Source organism: Mustela lutreola, chromosome 9 (genome assembly GCF_030435805.1).
Source record: "Mustela lutreola isolate mMusLut2 chromosome 9, mMusLut2.pri, whole genome shotgun sequence".
NCBI classification, from domain to species: Eukaryota; Metazoa; Chordata; class Mammalia; order Carnivora; family Mustelidae; genus Mustela; species Mustela lutreola.
In genome coordinates this window covers 17,150,950-17,175,726 of record NC_081298.1, presented here as the reverse complement: position 1 = coordinate 17,175,726, position 24,777 = coordinate 17,150,950, and the positions used below count along the sequence as shown (strand labels likewise).

At 44.2% G+C, this 24,777-nt stretch overlaps 1 protein-coding gene across 12 annotated transcripts in view; it reads right to left on the bottom strand.

Annotated features, from left to right (window-relative positions):
- The window catches only part of PTPRT (protein tyrosine phosphatase receptor type T), a 1,057,545-nt gene that overhangs the window by 393,252 nt on the left and 639,516 nt on the right, over positions 1-24,777 (bottom strand). For all 12 annotated transcript variants that reach the window (XM_059133123.1, XM_059133124.1, XM_059133125.1 and 9 more), the window contains exon 8: positions 17,279-17,575. In XM_059133123.1, the coding sequence (XP_058989106.1) occupies positions 17,279-17,575 (297 nt within the window). The remainder of the gene's footprint in view (positions 1-17,278; positions 17,576-24,777) is intronic.

Here is a 24,777-nt window from a genome sequence, read left to right as displayed (position 1 = left end):
AGGAAATTCAAGAAGCTTTAAGTGGTGCAAAGTGAGCTGGATGGAGAAATGTAGAGGCCAGTCTTCCCAGGGGAGGCTGTGAGTGTGACGATCAAGCTGCGACCTGTTCTCCTCCAATTCCAGTTTGGAGAAAATTCTCTTTCTCACCCCAGGTCGGAAGAAGGGTCATCTGTATGTTCTTCTATGGGATTTATCCCCACCTTCCTTTGAAACCTAACTCATTAATCCATCTGGAACGCATTTTATACACTGCACAAAGTAGAAATCTAAGTACAGTTCTTTACAGTTTTCTTAGGACAATTCATTGACCGGTCAGAACTTTCCCCAGTGATTTAAAATGCCATTTTAACTAGCATGTTCGATGATTTTATAGGCTGACATGTGTTGTGTGGCTCCTGTTCTGTTTCACTGAGCCTCAGCCTCTTCTTCTGACAGTATCTTTCTGCTGTGTACATATAACACGTTTGAATAGTTGACAGAAAAAAGCTCTTTTTTTTTTTTTTATTCTTTTGTGAAGTTTCCTGGGCTCTCACTATCCATTTGTTTTTCTAGAAGAGCTTTGGAAAAATTTTACAAAACTTCAAAAATGTTCCGGTCGAACTTTTGTTCCAGTTGTATTCTTTACTTCTCTGAGGGACAAATGGCATCTTTTTGTAATGGGTCCTCCTATCAGTAATGCTGCCTAAATCTTCACCTATTAATGTTCCTTTTTTGTCCCTCCCTTAAAAATCTGTTTTTAGGGACGCCTGGGTGGCTCAGTTGGTTAGGCAGCTGCCTTCAGCTCAGGTCATGATCCCAGCGTCCTGGGATCGGGTCCCACATCGGGCTCCTTGCTCAGCGGGGAGCCTGCTTCTCCCTCTGCCTCTGCCTGCCATTCTGTCTGCCTGTGCTCGCTCTCTCTCCCTCTCTCTCTCTGATAAATAAATAAAATCTTTTAAAAAAATCTGTTTTTAAAATTTCTTACAAATTGCATTCCTAGGACTTTATTGCTTTTGTTCATATTACTTTCTACTCTATTAAAAAGCTTCTCTTGTGAAATCTGTCATAAGACAAAAATACATGGAATAAATGTATTTTATAGTTCATAAAATAATTTATGAAGTGAACACACATGTACCCACTATTCCCTCTAAGAAATAAAATATCACTGTTTCACTGAAGCACCCTGTGACTTCTCTCTCTCCCTTCCAAAAACCAAAACCAAAAACACTCAATCATGTAACTAACCTGAATTTTATGTTAATCATTCTCTTTATTTGGAGTTATAAATATATACTCAGACCTCATGCTAAGACATCATTTTGTTTCTTCTGGCTTTCTTATACATACATACATTCTTATACCTACATACTTTCTCATACATTCTTATACATACATACAATTCATTATATGATTTGCATTTGTCACTCAACATTGCTTGAGATTCATCTGTGTTGATGCATGTGTTTTATTTTATTCATTTTATGAATATAGCCTTATTTTTCATTCAGTAGATGGTGAGATGTGCTATAGATGGATGATAGGATGACTTCTCAGAAGAGCTAACTTAAAACACAGCACCTATGAATATTTTTGGACATTCAGTTGAATATTTATAGATTTCATTTAGGTGTACCTGGGAATAGGATAGGTAGACTAAAGGTATAAATGTCTTCAGCTTTACTGAATAAAGTCAAATTGTTTTCCAAAGTGGGGGTAACAATTCATACTCCTTCAATATTCTGAAAGTTCCCACTTCTCTAAATCCTTACAAACACTTAGTCTTGTCAGATTTTAAAATTCTAGACCATCTAGTGAGCATGAACTCACACTTCATTGAGGTTTTATTTGGTTTTAATAATTTCCTTTTAGCTTTATTTACTAAAGAGGTTTACTAAATAAACATTTTTGTTTATTGAATATTACTATCCCTTTCTTATTTATTTGTAGGTGTTCTTTGTATATTCTTGTTACTGATCCTTTTATTGGCTATGTGTGCTATAAAAATCTTCTCTCACTTCGTGTGCTTTCCTTTTCTTTTATGCTACCTTTTGATAAAGATCAATTATTTATTTCAATGAAGTCAAATATCAGATCTTTTCTAGAAAAGGAAAGAGAAAGACTTAGTAACTTGATTTCAGTAATCATTTCACAATGTATATGTATGTTAAATCACGCTGTTGTACATCTTAAATATATACAATTTTATTTATCAAGTATACCTTGATAAAGCTGGGAAAAAACCCCAACAGACTCAGTAGCAGATGCTATTGGTGTCCTGCCCATACATTAGTGCTTACTGCAAAACATCTGTTACTCTACCTGAAGGCTGTGAAAGCAAACTTGGTTTCTATGCAGGGTAAGCACGAAGTCTCAGAGAGTTAATGCCCCTAAAACATCCTTCAAGAAATGAATGACAAGAAGCTAATGGATGAGTATCCTAGTCTCCTCACTGTTTGGTTGGGTTAACTACATGACATATTCTATATATACTTTTCAAACTACCTCCAATAAAAGTGACTATTATATTGTTGTTGTGGTGGTAGTTGTTTCCAGCTCAATGAGAACCATTATTATCATAAAATACAAAACCAAAAAGAGGAAAGCAAAATTAAAAAGTAAAGGTGAAATTTAAAAAAATGGAAAAATGCAAATTCATCCTTTTAAAATTCTTAATCTCTGTTTCTATAATTATCTTGTCATGGAGCAGGAAGATTTCATAAGTCACTGCTGGTCTCTGGATCACACTTGGAGTGGCATGATTCTAAAACACAGTTATTGACAAGGTAATTTTCTTGATAACACACTAATATTGGCTTCCTTCCATCCATTACCACTCTTCATTACCAGACCACTTCCTAATCCAACTACTTGCATTTGAATCATTATCCCAGGGTTAGATAAACCTAAGCAAAAACAATAAACTCCAACAAAAAAATATTATTTAAGAAATACTTTCTCTTAGGTCATAAGAATATTTTCTTAAATTATCTTCAAATAATTTTAAAATGATGACTTTTGTAAAATGTCTTTGACTCATTTATAATTGTGTTTTCATGTATGGTATGAGGCAGGGATCCAATTTCAATTCTTTTCCCTATCCTACCACCACTTAACGAAAAAGAAAAATTTATTTACTCAACTGATCTCCATGCTACCTTTGCCTTCCATCACATTTCCACCTACATATGGGTCTATTTCTAGGTTCTGTTTTGTTCACTTGTTCTATTAGACTATCCCACTATCAATACCACATCTTCCTAAGAAACAAAGATTTAGGAGTCTTAATATGTGGTGGAGCAAGGCCTGTAACTTTGTACTTCAGGTTCAGAACTCTCTTGGCTATTCTTTTTTTTTTTTTTTTAAAGATTTTATTTATCTATTTGTCAGAGAGAGAGAGAGAGACTGAGCATAAGCAGGGGGAACAGCAGGCAGAGGGAGAAGCAGGCTCCCCTCTGAGCAGAGAGCTGGATGTGGGGCTTGAACCCAGGACCCCAAGATCATGACCTGATCTGAAGGCAGACACTTAACCAACTGAGCCACCCAGGTGCCCCTCTCTTAGCTATTCTTGTCTTTTCTCTGGCATATACATTTTAGGGTGACCTTGGACATTTTTTTAAAATATCTTGTTTCTGTATTGGAATGGCATGAACTATAGATCAAATGGGAATAATTTAGGTCTTTCTATATCATGTCTTGATAATATTGAGTTTTCCCACCCATAAACATAGCATATCTCTCATTTAGGTTTTCTTTAATCTCATTCAGTTCTTTATACAACACTTATATATACTCTACATCTTGAAATCTTATGTTAGGTTCATTCCTAAATACCCTATATTTTTATTGCTATTGTAAACAGTATCTTTAAAAACATACCACATACTTATTGGGTGATTAGAAAAGCAATTGGCTTTTAAATGCCAACTTTTGTCAAGCATGTTACATTCTCTTCCTAATTCTAATAATTTGTGTACAAATTTCTTTGGGTTATCTATGTAAATAGTCATACCATCACAGTTGATAATAGTTTTGTTCTTTTCCAATCTTTTAACTCTATTTAATTTTCCTGTCTTCAACCGGAGCCATCAATATGATATTTAGCGGAGATAATGGTAAGTATCTGTGTGCTTTCCAATGTTAAAGAAAATGATTTTATTATTTCATCCTCAACTATGATGTTTGAAGGTTTCTTAGTGTCCCTTTATCAGGTTAAAAAGGTCCTTTTTATTCCTGGTATACAAGGATATTTTCTTTTTAAATCATGCTGAGTTTTAACTGATGCTTTTTTGTGCCTATTATAATAATGATACATTTTTGTCCCTCTCTGAGTTAATGTAGTGAATTATATTAATGGATCTACTAATGTTGAATCAATATTGATTTTCTAAAATAAGTTATTCTTTTCCTAGTGTATACAGCAATGGATTGTCTGCTAATATTTTGTTTGTGGTATATGCATTTAATTTTTCTTTTTCTTATAATAAGCTTGTCTGGTTTTGATATTGAGATCACACTAAAGTCATAAAATGAAGAGTCAAGTGTTACTTCTTTTCTTGGTCTTTGAAGGTACATTTGTAAAACTGGAGATACCACTGCCTTGAGTGTCTGTACTTGTAAGACCATTCCAAACTGGTGTTTTCTTTGCTGGAAAAGTTTATTAAACTACTGATTCTATTTCTCCATTTGCTGTGAAATTATGTAAGTTTTGTGTGTAGGGGGGTGAGTGAAATTTTGGTTTATAGTTTGCCAATAATTTTTCCATGTCCCATAAGTGGTAAAATTTATCAGTATAAAAGGGTATTTGGTATCTTCATTTTAAACACCACATAAGCATATAAAACAAATATTCATCTTATTAACTTATGAATAATCAATTTTATGCCCTCAAAAGATAGCCTTAACTTCATAATAATAATGAATCTTGCTTTTCATTAGAATTTTTATTTCCTAAATACATTCCTAAGCTAAATTCCTAAATACATACATCCCTAAGCTCTATAGGGTTTATTATTAAATAAAAATCCTAATATAGTAAATAGTGCTAAACTCTTACAAAGATCAGTCTGGGAGAACTAGCCTTTTTACATTATTGCCTTCCACTCCATTTATTGCCTTCCACTCCATTCTACCCCAGCATTTATTTCTATATTCTGGTGAGAATATGGATTAGTGTTTTATTCTGTTCTTAAATCTTGCTTCTTGCTGTAATGCTCAGGGGACATTTGCTTTGCATTATCAGATTAGTCCCCTTTAATAAAAATGAAAGCATATTTTCATCTGTCCAATAATCTTTCCTTATGCAACCTTACAAAAGGTAGAACGAGATGGTTTACTTTGGTGGGTCAAGATGTGTGTTGCTAGTGATTATCGGAGTCCCTGTTTCAAATATTTCTAACCCAGAGGGAAAGGGAAGAATTTAGATATACCCATCGATTACTTGGCCACATAAGAGGTCTAGGTGCTTGAGGGTGGGGTGGGGAAGGTTTGAGAAGGAAAATAACCAGGTGGCAGGAAGCTCCTTGTCAGAGAGACAACAGTTTTGATATCTTTAAGGCAGTCTTAAGTCATCTGGAACACTGCCCCTACCTGTAACTGGAACATCTCTTCCCAAAGCTTCCCTTTCATTAAATCCTTTTCTTTTACCATATGCAGGCTTGGAGAGAGAGAGCTCTCCTTCTCTACACTGTGGACTGATACATAAAGATGACATTTCCTGCTCTCCAAACCCTCACTCCATCCACTCCGAGCTCCATGAACTCACCCTTGCCTTCAGCCCTGGTCAGTCAAAGTTGGAGGGTCTCAATGCAGTTAGGCTTGGAAGCCTTTCCTCTTGGGCCCCCGGGGTGAGGAAGGGGCCTCTTTCAGTGAAGTTACTGCAAAGACATCTTTGCCCCATGGAGGTCCCCTTTCCTCAACACAGCATTGCATCCCTTCCTTCCGGCCTGGGGATGGCATCCTCTTCCAGTTCCCAGGGCAGGTTTAGTGGTGCTCTTCTCTCATTTCTTTGGGAAGGTAGTTTAAGAATCAGATTGCCACCTTGAATGGAAACTCGCACTTTTGCCCTGTGGCCCCAAAAGGCAGCACTGTGTAATGACTAAGATCACAGGCTGAGCCAGACTGTCCTGTTCTTGCCATCTCGTTGTATAACCTGAAGCAAGTTGCTTAACTTCTTTGTGCCTCAGTTTCCTTCAAAGTGGGGGATAAAAATAGTCCCTATTTGATACGTCTTGTGGTGATTCAATATATCAGCATGTGTTAAGGGCTGAGCAAAGAGCCTGGCACAAAGGTGGTATTAGTCTGTGTTTGCTCCTCCCCCAGTCCCATCACATTCCCTGAGAACTGCTATAGTGTATCCTGGAGAGCACCAATATGCTTTTCTGCAGAATCAGGATTATTCCTCTTTTCCTTGGTGTTCTTGCCCCTGTTCTTTCTGAATGGTGTTAGACTGTTCATCATAGAAGCCATATCCTTCCCAGAGCTCACTAAGTGTATTAAATAGCTTTCTTCAAGCATCTTCTGATTTCTGTGGTAAATAATTTTAAAATCTATTTTGTCTCTGAAGACTCGAGATTCATTCATTCAATAAGTTATTTACTGCATGCTTATTCTCTGCCTGGCACTGTTCTGGGTGCTTGAAAATATGCAGTAAACAAAACAGAAAAAAATGGCCTCCTTCATGTGCATTCTAGTTAGAGAAGACAGATACTAAAATGTATACTGAAATACACAGTACATCCAGTGATAAATGCTAATGAGAGACATGAAGCAGAGAAGAGGGACAGAGTGTGGTGCCTGAGGCTTCCAGTTGTTCATAGAAAGGTCAAGGAAGATCTCCTTGGCATTGACTTGAAACAGGTGTAGGGATCAGCCCTGTTTATTTGAGGGAGGATCATTCTTGCCAGCAGAAATGGCCCCCATAAAGGTGCTGAGGGAGGGACACAGTTGGCATATCTGAGGAGAACCATGACTAGATCTGTGTAGTAAGGCAGAGGCAGAAGGAGACGAGGCCAGACAGGGAAGCCATAGGTAGTTGTGGCCACATGGGACCCCGAGAGGCACTGTAAAGGACTAGGGCTTTTCATCTCAGTGACATGAGAAACTGCTGGAAGGTTTTGAGCAGAGGGGCGATGAGATGATTTGCCTCATAGTTAGTTTAACAAGATCATCCTGGCTTCTGTGCTGAGAAAAGAGTGTAGGGGCCAGAGCTGAAGCTGAATGATCATGTAAGAGAGTACTGTAATAATCCAGGTTGGACATCACAGTGGCTTGGACCAAAGAGTGAGGAGTAGAGTCTGTAAGCAATGGTCGAGATCATACTATTGATTGCAGGATAAGCCAAGAGAATGTGTTGATGGATGCTATGTAGGAAGTGGGCAGGGTTACTACTTCGCCCAATGCAAAAGGGTGCCAACCACAGAGAATCCATGTTGAAAGGTATTCAAGGGCTTTAGGTGTTATAAAAGTGAGCAATCAAGATTTTTGACTCAAGCCACTAATAAAAGGCAGTTGGCATTAATGGAGATGGAAAAGACTGTGGGAAGAATGAGTTCGGTGGTGGTTGAGGGATGATCAGGAGGTCAGCTCTGGATGTGTTTAATTCCAGAGACCGATTAGCAAACCAGCTGGATAGGCTGCACAGGCAGCTGGATAAATGAATTCGGAGGGCATAGGAGAGGTCCTGCCCCGAGATACCAATTGGGGAAACCATTAGTATATCATTGGATTGTAAAGCCAAGATATTAGAGGAAATAATTAGGAGGAGTCAGTGTGGATCAAGGGTCAGCAAACCATGGCTACAGCCATATTCAACCAGCTGCTTATTTTATCAATAAAATTTTATTGGAACCCCGCCCGGTGCATACATTCATTCCCACAGTCAGAGTGAGATAGCTGAGATGGAGTTTACAGAGGTATACAGCTTCTTCTAAAATGGCCCCTTGCCCATGCCTAACAGAAATTTTGCAAAGATCCTTGCATTGGTTTCTTTCAAGTTACACCCCTTGGTTGAAATCTGCATTCCATGTCTGATACTGGCCCCGCACTGCTGAGTGTGGGCTCTCAGCAGAGGGTAAGTTGAGGGCTTTCCATATGACTTTCAGGTAGGACACTCTAAAGGGGTTGGTGGCATTATCACCCCATTTTGCAGATGGGTACACTGCAGTGCTGAGTCCGTGAGTAACAAACACTGCCTAACAATGCAGTGAATGGGGCCAGAATGGAACCTGCATTCTTCTGACTCCAAAGTATTTTCTGAATCGCCCTTTTTTCCATATTCTGATCAATGTGGGTTCAGAATGGCTAAAAAACCACCTCTGAGTGGCAAAGCCACGTCATCTCAGCCTGGCACCAAGGCTCTTTTGGCCACCGCACACTACTGTTTCACAGGTCAAGATGTCCTTCCAACAAAGCCCTCTTACTTTCTTTTGATTCTTCTGGGTCTTTTTATCCCCTTCTCTCTCTCATTGTGAGAAGACTTCTTGGAGAAAGATTCTGCTTTCGTCTTATCTTCTAATTCTATGTTACTTTAGTCTTCTTTTTTTTTTTCTTTATAATTCTTTAATGAGTCCACATATTTCCTTCCCACAATTTCATTTCTTCTTGTATCTAACAGCACAGAACTTTCCATCCTTCTGACAGAGTTCTACAACAAAGGTTAATTACTTTATAATTTCATTCCCTTAAAAAAAAAAGGCGTACTAAAATTGCTAATTTTAACTGTGCTTCTTGTCAGTAGGTTCATGTAAATTCACTGTAATTAAACCAGATGTTTTCTTGTGCCTAAAAGTCAGGTGGTAATTTAAGGGAAATTTTCATTTCAACATAAAGGGGGACAGAGTGTAATCAAGGGAAGGTTTCTCCGCTCCTGTTTTTCTTTCTTCTTCCCGTTTTTGTATCTGGGAAGTGGGGCTGGTAGTAGTGAACTCTGCAGGCAGATGTGGGAATTGAGTCAACTCACATGAAAGCGCAGAGCCCCATCGGGTCAGCAAAAGTGCCCATCCTGGTTCTTTTATCTAAGTCTTTTTTTTTTTTTTTTTTTTAATTTTTGGCCTCTCCATTCCAGGGGCCATATTTGTTGACTAGTTGGCTCATTATCAACAGACTCAGAACTAGCTTAAGAAAAATCTGAATAATTTGAAAATGGTTTAAAGGTCACCAGAACCTGTACGTGTCTGATGGAGACAAGACAGATTTCCCAGTCTTGCTGAAGTTGTTTGGTTTTGTTTTGTTTGTTTGTTTTTTTTCTTTTTCTGGATGAATTTTTACATTTTAAGATGTTAAATACATCTTTTGTTTGTTTGTTTTTTCCTCCTGGAGAGAGAGTGCATGCAAGGCGGGGGTGTCGGGGGAGGGAACAGAGGATCTGAAGCAGGGGCCTGATCTCACAACTCTGAGATCATGACCTGAGCCGAAATCAGGAGTTGGGTGCTCAACTGACTAAGCCACCCAGGCGCCCCGCAAATGTATCTTTTTAATGGAACTTTGCAGGGGTGTATTTGTAAATGTTTCACAACCAGCTTCTCAGGAAAAACAAAACACCATCATGTTTGCCAGTATCCACAGTGTAAAGTCGCCAACGTGACAATTTTGAGCAATGAATATGGTATCACATAACTGAGAGGTAGGAAGACAGGCTAACGAGCAGCTCCGGCAAGCCAGGATGAGCTGCTTCTGAGTATAGACTGCTTGCATTACACATATCCTCCCCTTCTTAAACAGTGACTATAAGCAGGGCCCTGAGATAGGGGGAAGAGGCATGGACTTTGATATCAGTCATTCACTCACCAAACAGTTAATGAGCACCTACTATGTGCTTGGCAGGCAATAAATATGTGTTTGTATATGTACATAAGTACACACATGCACACACACCATTTCAGATGATGATCAATGACATAGAAAAAGTAAAGCACGGACAGTGTTGGGGAGGCTTGGTAGGTTATAGGATTATCTAATAGATGGTCAGGGGAAAGAAATCATGGGTAAGATTTTGGGTCTATTTACTGGCTCTGCCTCTTGCTGCTTGGAAGCCTGGGACAGGTTCCTTGAACTCTCCAAGCCTCAGAGTTCTCTGTCCTAAAACCATATAAATGCACCAGCGCGGCAGGATTTGGCGATTCCCTGCAGGAATGAAGGATACCAGCACCATGCCTAGGTCAACACGGGCATTCAAAAACCACAACTACATTTCTCCTTACCTTTTATAATATCTCAAGGTCATCTTTGTGAACCTCAAAAATGTACTGAGTTCTAGTTAAATGATGCTTTTAAGACCTGTTAAGTTAGGTATAGCTTTTTACCCTTCTACCAAATGACTCTGGACTGTTGCCTTGTTACTTACTGCCTTTTACACTTCTCTTCTCACTTCTCTCTTTGTTAGATTTTGTGTGCTGTTTGTTACTAAATGTGCGCCCCTCCCTAGCAACATGCAGCCTCCTTCTAGCGTCCTATCTGTATGGAACCAGATATTGAGACTTCTAGAAATGCACACAAAATACAGACACTCACTCCTGAGATAGGTCAGTCTTCCCTACGATGCAAGCCCATTTACCATATTCAATTAAGTAATGTGTGTATTATGCATCACTAATCATATCACATATAATTATATTATTATATTGTGCACATATTATTAGTTATGATCAATTACATTTTATATACTTACTGTAAATTTTATGGGAGCCTAAAATTCCTTATTATAAAGTAGGAAAAACAATACTGTTTGCTTTCTCATATTTGGTGTTAAGATGAAGGAAGCTACATTGCTAGTGGACATGTAAAATGAGGGCACCTGCAATGGAATATTACTCAGCCATCAGAAAGGATGAATACCCAACTTTTGCGTCAACATGGATGGGACTGGAGGAGATTAGGCTGAGTGAAGTCAGTCAAGCAGAGAGAGTCAATTATCATATGGTTTCACTTACTTGTGGGACATAAGGAATAGCATGGACGACATTAGGGGAAGAGAAAAGTGAAGGGGGAGAAATCGGAGTGGGAGATGAACCATGAGAGACTACAGACTTCAGGAAACAAACTGAGGGTTTCAGAGGGGAGGGGACTGGGGGGAATGGGTTAGCCCAGTGATGGTCATTAAGGAGGACACGTACTGCACGGAGCACTGGGTGTTATACACAAACAATGAATCATGGAACACTACATCAAAACTAATGATGAACTGTATGGTGACTAACATAACATAATTAAAAAATAAAATGAGGTTGCCTGGGTGGCTCAGTCATTAAGCATCTGTCTTCGGCTTCGGTCATTATCCTAGGGTCCTGGGATCGAGCCCCACACCAGGCTCCTTGCTCACCGGGAAGCCAGTTTCTCCCTCTCCTCTCCTCATGTTCTCACTCTCTCTCTCTTTCTCAAATAAATAAATAAAGTCTTTAAAAAAAAAGGAAAAATGTAAAATGAGTGTCTGTCAACATCTAACAAAACTGCATGTTTGCTTCTCTTTGGACCCCAGCAATCCCACTTGTAGGAATTTGCTGTGAAAATGCAACTGTACAAACATCAAACCATGGAAGCACGAGGCTATCTGCTCCAGTATTAGTTGTCATCACAAGTCACGGGAACAACCTCGGTGTCCACAGCACCCTGTCTGAATAATAAACTGTGATAGAGCCACATCATGAGTCCCGCGTAGCCAGCAGAAGAATGATACAAATCTGTACACACCGAGATGGGAGTGATTTCCAGAGTATATTGAAATGAACAAAGACGTGATGTGGCGCATATCTACTGAGCTATCTGTTGCATAAAAATAAGAGAAGGAGAAGTAATTTTTACTTTTTTTTGCAAAATGAACTATTGGAAAACTAGTATCTGAAATGAATAAAAACAGTGACCTTCTAGGCGTGGATGGGAACAGTGTGAGAGACCAAGATGGCGGTGCTACCTCCGAGGGTACTTTTTTTTTTAATGTAGTTTTGACTTTTGAACCACACAACTGCTTTGAATTTAAAAGCAATAAAATTAAATCAAAAGGGTGGGGGGAAGGAGGCAAACCTTAAAACTAAACAAACGAACCTAACTGGGTCTCACATTAATAATAAAATCGTACAGACTAAGACTAAGCCTAAGCCTTTGAACATGGTATTTTGGCTGCTTATGGAGAGAAAAACTGAGAAGAAAATCTTTACCCTAACCTGTTAGCTTTCCTGTTTGGGGGGCGGGGGGTTGGTATTGTAATTCTGAAACGATTTTATAATGCATTATAGGATGGAGCAAATGAAGAAACGTGCGGATGGTGAGAACCAGGGTTCTCTCAGTGGGAGGAAAGAGATCTATGCATGAAATGAGGGTGAGAGGTGATTTGAATGAGTACAACCTTGTGATTTAAAACAGATAAATCATATCCTTCCGTCCTCCCTACTTGAAGAGTCCAGAGGCGGTAACACTCCACCGATCAAGCTAAGATGTATATCTTCATGCCAAAATACCACTCCCCACTGAAAGCAACCAGAAATCCTCAGATAAGTGGCTGACTTCAGGTTTGGGGCAGAGATATTACAAGGGTGGTCTAGAATACTTTGTTATGGCAGAAGCAAGCAAGAGTAATGAGAACATGTCAAAAGAACCTAGGAGCCAACCCACTAGCCACAGATGAGACAATGCAAGCTTCGAAGAGAATTGTAAATAGTACTGGATTTTAATACAAAGAGTCAAAAACAAATGATTTAAGAGTCAACAGGAATATTAAAAATGGGGAAGGGAATGGGAAAAGAAAACCCTTCTCTAAAGAAGAATGCTAATTAATACATGTAGAAGGATTGACAGATTTCAAATTCACCCTTTTAGGTGCCTGGGTGGCTCAGTAGGCGAAGTGTCTGCCTTCGGCTCAGGTCAAGATCCTGGGGTCCTGGGATCAAGCCCCCACATTGGGCTCCCTGCTCAGCGGGGAGTCCACTTCTCCTTCTCCTGCCACTCAAGCTCTCTATCACTACCTCTGTCTCTCTCTCTCAGATAGATAAATAAAACAAAATTCACCCTTTCATAAACACCAATGTAGTAACCACTTAATTTTCAAGGAGGCTAAAACTTCTGGGTGAGAAGTTTGTGGGGGAATCAGGAATTCACCAGACCTCAAAGAACCACTGCATAGAGTAGCTGATCTACAAAGGGAAAAGGACCTTATTTACAGCAGAGAGATTTAAATCTGAGTGACCAAAGCAGCATGTCAGGGCCTCTCTGACATTATGTAACTCTAGATACAATGCAGTGAAAAATAAACATCACCAGACTATGTGGCGTTTTTGCCAAAAATGTCTCGTTTTTTGGTTTTGTCACGTAAAATCATGCTTAACATGATTGGAAATGTGAATGTGGATTATCTACTTGATTAATTTTTAATTCATGCTATGTTTCTTAGATGTCCTATAGTATCATGGCTGTGTAGGAGAACATCCTTACCTTCAGGTAACGTACGCCCTCAGAGAGCTGAGAAATCAGATGTTGGGGTTTCTGCAATTTACTTTCAAAGACTTAAAAATATTACATGTATTTTTATATGTGATAGCTCCATTTCAGACAGACCATACATAAACATGAGTAAGAAAATGGAGCACGGCGTTCACCAATGGTGAATCTAGGCCAGCGGTTCACAGGTCTTCTTTGCACTACTCTCAATCTTTCTATAGCTTGGAAACACCTCACAAGAAAATCTTGGGTAGGAGTTGTTGCGTATAACGGGCCCATTAATGCCTAGCATGGGGTAGGCGCACAGTAAACCTAAGTGGTAGCCAAAGTGAGACCATTATCAACATTGCATTTATGGTTCAAGGTCTCATACGTTCCATTTCATAATCGTGACTGCGGTCTAGGGAAAGGCAGAGACAGAAGCACTGAATAAGTAAGTCACAGTTTTGTCTGAGTCATATGTGAAAAAAGAACAAATAAAGAACCCATTTAGTTTCCTAGCTGCTTCCCAACGGATGCAATGGAGCTCAGTGGCCATGAGCTTCTTTCGCCAGGGATGGATTACTTTGTAAGCCCTCAAAGGCACTGGGGCACTGAAATTGCCAATTCTACAAATTCCCCAGAAGACAATTTTGGAGCAGAGACAAAAGCAGCGTGAATCCAGGCAGCTCAGTCTGAGAGGCTGCTCTGTGGCTCCCTGAGGGGGGTTTCAGCTAATCCACTGGAGCCACGATCTGTCCTCAGCCTGCCCTTGAGGTGAATGAGTTCCCCGTCAACAGGAATGGTGCCCCTTTCCTTAATGGAAGTGGATCCCACCAGAGAGAGGGGCCTGCGCTCCTCGGCAATCTTCCCTCAACACCGCGGGTCCTGTCGCTGTGAGACAGAGGACCGCTGTCTTGGATGTGGGTGTTTTTAATATGATAATGTCCACATGTCTCTGCAGAGGAGGAATTGATGTTTTATTAATGGTGTTTAATTAAAGTTTAATTTCAAAGCATTGCTGCTCTCAAGTTATTTTGATAAAGACTTTGTGATTTTTTTCCCCTGCCTGGTGACCGGAAGGAGAAAGGGAGAGGTTGAGGCATGGCTTCAAGACGGGACTTGGAATTTGCTGTTGCACATGTAGGTAACCCTCCCAAAGCAGCCCGATGTCTGCAGAGCATCCTGGAGGAAGCACCTGGGGCTGCTCCCGGGCTAAACCCTAGCACTCCCGTGGACCCCTGAGTTTCCAGGCTGAGTTTCAACAGTGGCAGCTCCTCCCAAGAGGTCTCATAATCGCTTGCCATGGAACCACCCTTCCTGCGTTGGCTCCGCTTCTCAGATCACATGCTGACGGCGTCACCACGGCTTAAGAGTCTAGGTCAGATTTTCTCCAGCTGTTGGAGCGCATGTCTAGAGCTCTGGAGAGGTGTCCTAGGGCCGGCTGCTGGTTTCTGCCTTGCTTGTGCTCTAGGATCCTTTGTCAAGACATTTTTTTCTTCTGTGGCTTAATTCAAATGTGACAGCCACATTCATTGAAGACCTACAGCCTGCTGGACATCATTCCAATTTCTTTTCTTTTTTTAATGATTTTATTGTTAAGTAATCTCTGCATCTAATGTGGGGCTTGAAGTTATAACCCCTGTGATCAACAATCACGTGCTCTACCCACTGAGTCAGCCAGGGGACTGCATTCCAAATTCTTTATATACCATCCCTTTCAGTGAGCATAACAACCTATCAGGGGGCCACTCTTTGGATCTGCATTTGCGAGGCAAGGAAACCGAGGCACGAAGGGGGTAAGAGGCTTGTCCCAGGTGTGCCGCTCCAGAGCTTGGCCTCTGTAGCTGCAAGTCCTTGTACCTGCTGGAGGGGGCACTGTGCATCTCTGAAATGGCACAGCCCTCCAGGGAAAGGGCCACAGCTCCCGGGGTGCAGAGGGAAGCCCAGATCAGATGCCCAGCCCTCTGCTGGAGGTAGGATGAGAATGGATTCACAGGAAGCAAGGCACTCCGGTCACCTGACAAGGCTGATCCGGAGGAGAACTGTGCCCCCCAGAGGACAGAGGTCCGCTGCAAGGCAGGAAGGTGGGGGGCCAAGGTGACAGAGGCTGGTGTCCACTGCAGTTACTGTCTACAGAAGCCGAGTCTGCAGGGACACTGTGAGGATGAAGTGAAAGGCTGGTCACGAAGGGTCTGCAGGTGGGTTGTGTAAAACTTCCAGTTGTTAAGACAGGATTTGGGGAAAGGCCAATGGGGGACAGGATGAGCAGAGGCGGGCACACTTTCCTCCTTCCCCTTAGGGGACTCCACAGGGGACGATGTGGGGCTGGACCCCAGCGGGGGCCATCACTCAGGGTCCTTGAACTTGTTTATGTGAAACAAGAGTGTTAGGTGGAATTGCCATGGAGAGGCTCTGCCTTGAGTTCTGTAGTCTGCCTGGGTCAAGTGGAGATGTGCCTCGGGTGGCTGACAAGGACAGCGTTCTGACCATTCTGTCCCATCCCTCCGTGGTGCTCCTCCACCTTGCATCTGCGTGTGCAGACGGCCAACACTTCCTGAGCATTTCCTTGCCAAGTTTCCCTCTGCATCCCAGCCCTGACCACGATGACAGCTCCCTTCCTTGATCGGGGGAAAGAGTGATGCATGAGCTCCCTGAAGAGCTCTCCTGCTGACCAGGTCTCGCCCCCTTCGCTGGATATGGTCTGAAGTCGCACCTTATCCTCCTCTTCTTCCTTGTCCTGCCCTCACCTCCCTTCCTAGACTCCCTGGGGAAAGCTTCCTTAATCCATCACTGTACCTAAATCTATCCCTCCCAGTCTGATTCCAAAGACATAGCTAAAGACGTCCCCACAAAGCCAGAGAGAGTATGGCTGGAAGGAAAACTGAAATACAGCCACTGAGAAGTGTTTTCTAGGTACATCCTAGAACCAGCAAATTCTGTCCTCCCAGAAATGAGATAACTGCTATGGTGGAGTTCCATGCAAAATGCACTGGGAGCCTGGGAGGGAATGCCCAAGTCAGCTCGGAGCAATCAGGGAAAGCTTCCTGGAGGAAGCAGCACGTGTGCTAAAACTTGTAGATGAAGAGAGCCTGTCTCACAGACATGGAGGGAGAGGCCATGGCAGCAGGAGAAACAGCATGGGCAAGGACAGAAGGTGGGGAAGTTATATGTTCTAGAAGTTACACGTGGTTCTGAAGTGTCTGAGTCTCAAGGTAGGGGGCACGCTGGGAGGTAAACTGCATGGAACTGACTCATCAGAACCTTGTGGGGGCCGGGAGTGGGGTGGGTCTGGGGAGATAAACTGAAGGGTCCCCAGGCTTATTTCAGGTCTTTATTTTGGTCTACTGGAAGCAGTTCACTGACATGGGGAACACAGAATGAGAAATCAGTATGGAAGGGGAGACTGGTTCATTTTTGGACATTTTGAGTTTGAGCTGCCTGTCGGACATCGGGGCCAGTACTTGGTTCTGGGTGCATCTGATGCCTGTGCTATGAAATTTACATGTATTTTTAAATTTTAACTCCTGCAGAATTCGGAGAGGTCTGACTCCCAGACTCAACGCACTGAAATGACATGATCCACAATGCCTCTCTGGGAGGTCCTGGTGTGGCTAAACACTGGACACAGAAGGGGCTACCAAGTGAGAAGAGGGGTGGGGGTGTGGATGGGGCAAATCGGAGTGTGAGTCTGAGTCTACCGGCACAGCGCTCCCTGGAGTTGTGCAATGCCCTTCATTAAAGACTCTGGCGAAGAGGCAGCTACAGAGGAGGAAATTAAAGATAGAGGAAGAAAGAAAACCGCATCACTGACAGGTGTGGCCCCTGGGACAGGTTCAGCATTGTCCATCCCCAACGAAGCACAACGCCCCCACCCCAACCCCCCACCACTCACCGTCCTCCTCTGTCTGCACCACCAGCTCCTCGCTCTCCATCCGGCCCTCGGGGTTGGACAGCAGCAGCCGCAGCCGGATGGTCATGAAGGGGCGCAGGCCCCGCAAGGTGTAGTGGGAAGAGGTCTGAATGACCTCTTCGGCCTCGTACTGCTGCTGGTTGAACACGTACTGGTACTGCACAGTGAGGTTGTAGCTGTGGCAGCGGGTCACCGCGTAGCCGAACGGTTCCCACTGCAGGGTCAGCTGCCGCGCCCGGATGTCCACAATTTCCACGTTCTGCGGGCCGTGCACAGGGTCTGCAAGACACACAAGCAAAACACAGGGGTTCTGAGGACCGTTGGGAAGTGGGGTGGGGGGGCGTTCTCCCAAAACAGGGGGGACCGGCCCTCCAGACTTAGCTCAGCCACAGCCTTCATGACTATGGCCACAGAGAATATAATTTAATTAACATTTTTCTGTAAATCAAACTTTTTTTCTTACATAACTGCATGCCTCTAAAAGAAAATGTAACTATATAAAGGGGAAACCCGAATCACTTGCATACATAAATGTTAACCATTAAAAAATGCAAAGTTGTGGAATGCTTAAAGGTTCATCAGGGTACCCCCGAATACCACCCTGAGTACCGCCAACAGCGCACACAACACTCCAGGGATATACTCATTTAGATGGCTGCTGGAGGTCTGACCTGCCTCATGCTTAATCCTGCCATAGGCTCTCCCACTGGGAGACCAGCCCCCTCACTCTCATTAACCGCACTGAGGTGCACAGACTGCAAATCCAGCCACCAGCCCAGTGCTCGGTCTGTCCACACCGTCACAGGTGCCGCTCACTACCTTTTGCAATTTCCCCTCCTTCCACTGACAACACGGCTCATCATTCCGTAGCTTCCAACGACAACCCTTGGCCTTCTTCCTCTTCTTTCTAATTTTTTCCAAATGGACCCCTCCAGAGCCATCATGCTAAAAGCAAAATCAAGGGCACCTGGGTGGCTCAGTCAGTTAAGTGTCTGACTCTCTGATTTCAGCTCAGGTCATGATCTTGGCTCGGGTCATGATGTCAGGGTTGTGAGATGGACCGCTGCGTCAGACCCCGTGCTCACAGAGCAGTCTGCTTGAAATTCTCTCTCCCCCTCGGCCCCTCCCCCTGCTCACACACTCTCTTTCTCTAAATAAATAAATAAACACAACTTTAGGAACAGATATGGTCATGCCTTCACACTCTACTGCGTGCCATCCTTTCCCATGTGGTCCCAGACCCCCAAATATAACACTGGCTGTCTTATTTTAGCACCCATCTTCTGTTTATACTTCATATAGAATAGATGCTTTTGTACAAAACAGATTATAACAAACTGAACACTTAAAACAAAAATCCCCACGTGTGAAATCCTTCTGTAAAACTTAGGCATTTCTTATAATAGAAGCATAACTTCTTTTGTGATCAGCATCCCCAGAAGTTCTTGTGTTGACTATCTGAGCTGGAAGTTGTTAAGCGCAGGCTAAAGATTAAATCAGTATGTTCCCTCCATACTACCCATAGGACTTCGCCAAGTTCTGTCATTTCTTTGGGTCCATCTTTTATTTCGTTTCTAAAATGCAGATAACAATAGTACTAACCTCACCAGGGGTAGAGGGACGCGGGGAATGGCTAAAGGAGGCAGAGTTTGCAGAGCTGTTAGAGTTGTACCTGGGTTTTCTAAGTGGCTATGCCGCGAAGCATCCTTATGCAAAATAACAGATTCTACCACCCTAAGAGCATTGAGGGGTATTCGAATTTAGGGGTATTAGCATCCTGTCCCCTAAGAGCATTTAGGGATAAGGCTGCCCTTCTGCCAATGTAACAGTAAGAAAGAGGGCGAGATTCGTTGCAAACTGAGTTCCCTGACCTGCTCCTATAGGGAAAAATGCGCTGTGAATGGTGTCAGAGCCTTACCAAGGAACACACTTCCAAGCAGTCTTCTTTTGAGAAGGATGCCCAGAAATGTCAGGGAGCCTGGCAAACTAGCTCAGAACTGCTCCCATGCTGCTGGGGACAGCGAGCGGCCTGGCTCTGGATTGACTGTGGAGTTCACGGTCACTTGTACAGCCCAATTATTCATGTTCACAAGCCCTTTGTGTAAAAGAGAGCCAGCGTTCCAAAAGCAAATGGGTGACATTGAAAATGTGACATTGAACAAGCTGTTGCTGAGGGTGCATTGTGCTGAGCCCACATAGAATAAGGTGAAAAGTGTGGTCCCCATAGTCGGGGGTGGGGGAGGTTATGATGTGGTGTGGCCAATTGGTTCAACAAATCTTGAGGGCATGAGGACAAATGTACAAGCACAGGATGAGCAAGAAGCTGCTTGCCTGGGAAGTCTGTCCATCCCCACCGGCCTCGCCCAGCTGGAGCCTTTCTGCAGATCCAGAGGCCAGAACTCTCCCAGCCCTGATCAGGACCTCACTCTCTCTGGGTGGGCCTTCAAAACAGACGCTATACGCCAGTAAGACCATCACTCCCAGGCTGTCTCATCTCATCTCCTTAGAGACTGAGAACAGCAACATGTAAGACCCTTTTAAATCCAAGAGTTATCCATCTTGTTAAACATCTTAAGATGTACCACAGCCCACGTTAAATATTTTTGGGGGGATCTCCAATGTGTCCTTAAAGCACAAATGAACCAATAAAAACAAAACACCGTTGATAGCCAGCTGACTTAGTGCTGGGTTCTGTCAACCGGTCCCTCTTGTGACCCTGTGAGGGAGGGACTGACTGCCAGCCCCACTTTGCAGATGAATAAACAAAGTCCAGACAGGTCCAGGAATTTGTGTAGAGTAGCAAGACCAGCAAGTGGCCAAGAGCTTCTATTCACCTGGCTGCATGCCTAGTGTGTGAAGTCAGAAGCCTCGCCTGACCAGAGGGGTCTGGAGAGTCAGGACAGGTGCTGCGTCTGCCCAAGAGGGAAGCAGAGCCAGCCTCTCCCACCTTCTCTCCTGCGCTCCCCCTGCTGCCCGCCCCCTCCCTGCTGGAGCTGGGCCATACCGTCTCCTGCTTTCACTCCCTGGTCACTTTGTCTCCTCTGTGAAGATGTCCTTGCTGAGTTCCTGGGCAGAGCTCAGTGGCTATTTCTTTCTCCTCTCATTCACTGCATCTTTACATATTCGTGTTTCACAGTGGGCAGCTTTTCAGAAGTTGGCCCTGCCTGCTAGAATGTAAGCCCCAGGTGTGAGAGCAGAGGTGCTGTCTGCTCATCCCAGCAGCCCACGTGCAGCCCAGAGACACGCATTGGATGGGCCCCAGGGAGTATATCAAGCCAAGGGCCAGATGCCCCGTCCCGTTTTGCAGACCTCACCACCGTCCGGGAGGAAAGCATCACTAGTCTCATCGCGGAGGAAAGCGGAACTCTGTGGGCTGTGCCACCCAGTGAGCGCACGGCTGAGATCTGAAGTCTGTGAGGGGCCAGGGCCCCTGTGTTTGTGATGCACTGTGATCCACAGGGCACGGAGACCAAGTCAGCACGGACGGGCAGCCACCTGGGCAGGATGCTGGGAGGAGGCAGAAAACTGAAGGCAGAAAGGCCTGACCCTCGGGAACCAGGGGCCTGCTGGAGAGGGCAATGCGGAACTCAGCCACACTTGGAACTCAGCTGACCACTGGCCTGTCTTCCCACTGCTGGCCTCAGCTTCCCCAGAATTCTCCCCACAGCTCACCTGGGCATCTGTGTCCTCAAACACCTTTCTGCTCTTCTTCAAGGAGGGAGCAGGCAGAGGCGCCTTTTCCAAGAAGGGAAGGGATGGTGAATGCCCACCAGGCAGTAGAGACGCCTCCCAGGGGTGGAAGGTCAGAGCACCAGGAACATTCCTTGCTTCCTTTGAAGCCAAGGCCACTCTCTTCAGACAGGCCACAGGGAACAGTGGCGGAGCACAGCTTGAAGCCAGACTCTGGCGCTCACTAGCTGTGTGACCTTGGGCAAGGGTACTTCATCTCGGAGCCTCCATTTCCTTGTCTATAAAGTGGAAATTATTGCACTAATCTCAGAGGGCTGTTAATGAGTATAAAATGAGCTGTAAAGGGAGAGAGAAAATTGCCTCTGTCTAACAGTGGGCATTCCTCTTAGATAAAATGAACTTTTTTGGAGAAAAGCCTTAAGAAGTTTATTTGGAGCACAAGCTGCCTCCCTAAGGCCTTGGGATCAGTTGCGCTCAGCCTTCAGAGGAAGAGAAAAATGAATCCACATGTTGGCTGGGATTGAACAGGAGAAGATGGGGGGGTATAGGGGGCAGAATGTTGCCGGGAGCCCCGTGTGACTGTTCCCCATGTGACTCTAAGAACTTCAACAAGGTCCTCAAAATAACACAAAAAGGGTCTGGACCTCCTGTAGATTCTAAAAAAGAGCAAAAATCTGCATGTCTCTCTTGGACCACTGAAATACCACCTGGGAACACAGGGACCAGAAGCAGAAGGCATTTGGGAACTATGGTCCCATGTGCTACTGTTAACCTTGAGGCATAATTTTGGGGTTTTCCAGAGTATGAAAATTAAAGAAGATCAAGGAAGACTCCGTTCCCATGCAAAAGGCAAGACCTCCGGTAGAGCTGTGGGTTAGACAGGTGTGGATTAAAGTGTTTGGAAATTTCGAGAACTCCTACTCCAGAAAGGGAAAGACAGTGGCTACTGATGACCGGGCAACCCTGGGCTAAGCATCTGCATGATGAACACAACTGTCTGATGGGAAATAATTGAGGACAATGAAGGGACATGACTGACCCAGAGCCACACAGCCAAGTCCCCAGCTCTGGGCTCCCACCGCACTCCGCACAGGTGTCCGGCCCATTCAGCATTTGTCATGCTTTCTAGGAACTGCTTGTTCATTTATCTGTCACTCCTCCCAGGCTGCCAGGGACCACATTCTGTTTGTCCAGCAAGCCCCAACACATGGTGCAAGGTCTGTCGAGGGCCCGGGTTGCGTTTATTAAGCCGCAATGAACAGATGGCGACCTGTTCTTGGGAACTGAGCTCGGACCCCTGACTCCACAGTCCCAATTTTGTCCCCGTCACGATGTCATGGAGCCTTTATGGCGAACATATTTGTTTCTGCATTTAAGCTAAAAGAGTGTCCTGAAATCCGCACGATGAAAACTGGTTTTCAAAACCTTTGATGGCAGCATTCATGCTTTTAGTCCAACCTCTCCCTGCTAAACCTCAGCCTCCAGACCCAGCTTCTGCTCCGGTAATTGTCTGTAGCACAGAGAGGCCTGGGTTTACACTGGGATGGATGCAAGTAAGGTGGAAACTGCTGAGAAAGCCTTGTGTGTACAGTGGAGACTGGTTTGTTGGATTTACACCCCCCAAGGAAAAATATGTCCAAGCTTGGAGCCTAGGGTGGTTTCAGCCACCAGAGAAGGCCACACCCACATGACCTTCCTAAGTAACAGCCTCCAGGCCAATGAGAAGACAAACAGTGGGAAGACAGTACAGCTTGGCTTATGGGGAAAGCTGGAAAATCTTCCTCTGATGGAAAATCCAGGTGGCTTGGCCTCTGGGTAAAGTTTCTCTCTGCTCTTAGACCTGGCAACAGGAGCCCTGTCCTGAGCCCCGTGCATTAAGGAGCCCTTCTCCTGCAGCAGGAGTCAGTGGGCCTTTAAAGCATCCTTCTGCATCTCATGCTTCCTGTTCTGGACCAGCATCCAGGTACCTGATGACCCCCGGAATTCCCTGCCCCAGTACCTCCAACTCATTTCCAGGGCCTGTGTGAACCGCTTGCCTTGGTCTGCCCTTCCCCAAACTATAGCCCATGTGTGTGCCTTGCTAGGCCCAAGGGGTAAGCAAAGAATGGCTATTTTCGGGGGAGTGGGCAGAATTTGGACATGAGGACTAAAGTCCCCACACAGGTGTGCATGAGGCCTTTATGGAGGGGGTGGGGACGACAGAGTGAGAGGAAAGGAGAAGGAAGGAGGCCACCAGGCTCTGATTGTTCTGGCCCCAGACCCTAGTGTGTTCTTGCACAGGTTAGGGACAGGAGTGCATGTGGGGCTGTGTGTGACTGACTGACTCATGTCTTCAGAAGCCCCCTCACTCCTAAGCTGCCTCTGAAAGGCAGGCTGGTCCTCCTGACCTCTTTTGCATGTCTGATCTTACTAATTTACTAGTCCTTCCTGAAGTGCCATTTTCAACCTAATACCTGAGCCCAACCTGCAGCTTGTACCCTTCCACGTTCAAACTCCCTTCCTTGTTTCCCACGGCTCACGCCTCTAATCCTGGAAAGCCAAACATCGCATCCAGAACCTCCCATACCTCCCTGATCTTCTTGTCCATGTTCTACCTGCTGCTTGAGATGCCACTGGCAAATCCCTGGTCAACGGATTCCAGGCCCAGTGCCCATGCCACCCTTTCCTTGTAACTTTCTCCAAAAGCCTTCCTGCCCAGGTGCAATGGCTGCCTCCATCATGTTTTCTCGAGCCCAGTAGCTCAACTCCTCCGTACCCCACATCACACTGCAGCTTAGTCGTTTACAGGCTCTGTTCACGTTCACCTGCTCCCTTGTGAGCCCTTAGATCTCTTCATTTTCCTAATGACAACACATGGCTGCTTCATACATAAATTGAGGAAAGAGTAAATATACAAAGTAGGTGATGGCTGGAGACCAAACCAGAATTAAGCTCCTCCCCGCCACAGGAGAAAAGAAGGGGGTGAATCAGGGCTCTCTTTACACTCCAATTGTGAAGGGGTGTTATGTGGTGAAGTCAGAATTTGTGGCTTTTTTGTTCTATGCGGGCCCAGCTTCCATTCCTGCTGTCAAAGGCAATAGCTGTAGAATCTCCTAATGACCTTAATCAAGGCAGAACATCTTATTAAAAAAAGAGCAGCCAAGCAGATTTCCAAATCATGAATTTTCTGTTTATTCATCTTTGCATGCGGAGTTGGCTGTAACATATGTCCTGTTCAAAGTTGAACCTACATTGAAATAATTTGGGGCACGGGGCTGAAAATGTGGAGGTGGATAGCTTGTATGTAAAATTAATTTTTTATCCATTTGGAGATGCAATTTGAGTTCCTTTCAAATTAAATTGCAATGGAGTCCTAGGCAGCTGGAAACATTATTGCCAGTATAATTTGATACTGCAAGAGCAGTAATACGTTGACAGATATTTCGATGTGACCGTTAATTTGCAATTTCTGCATGGAAATGATACACGAAGGGAGAAAAAGGTAAAAGGAACAAAATTAAAATCCATCTTCCTTCCAGCATCATCCAAACCCACTCTCGTGCTTACTTTCCACTACCTTCTTTAATTTATTTCAGATGCTTGGTGGACAAGAATTTGTTGACTATTACTATGGACATTTTATAGAAGGAGGCAAGGACAGGAATCCAGAGGCTTCTTTGGAGAAATGCTGGTCCACTCACCAGCCAGGGTCACTGGGTCCTACTCATCCTGATATACGGAGACCTGCGGGGCTGGAACATGTTACCTTGTGAGAAGGTGACCTGACTGCTACCTTCTTGCAGCAGTGAAAT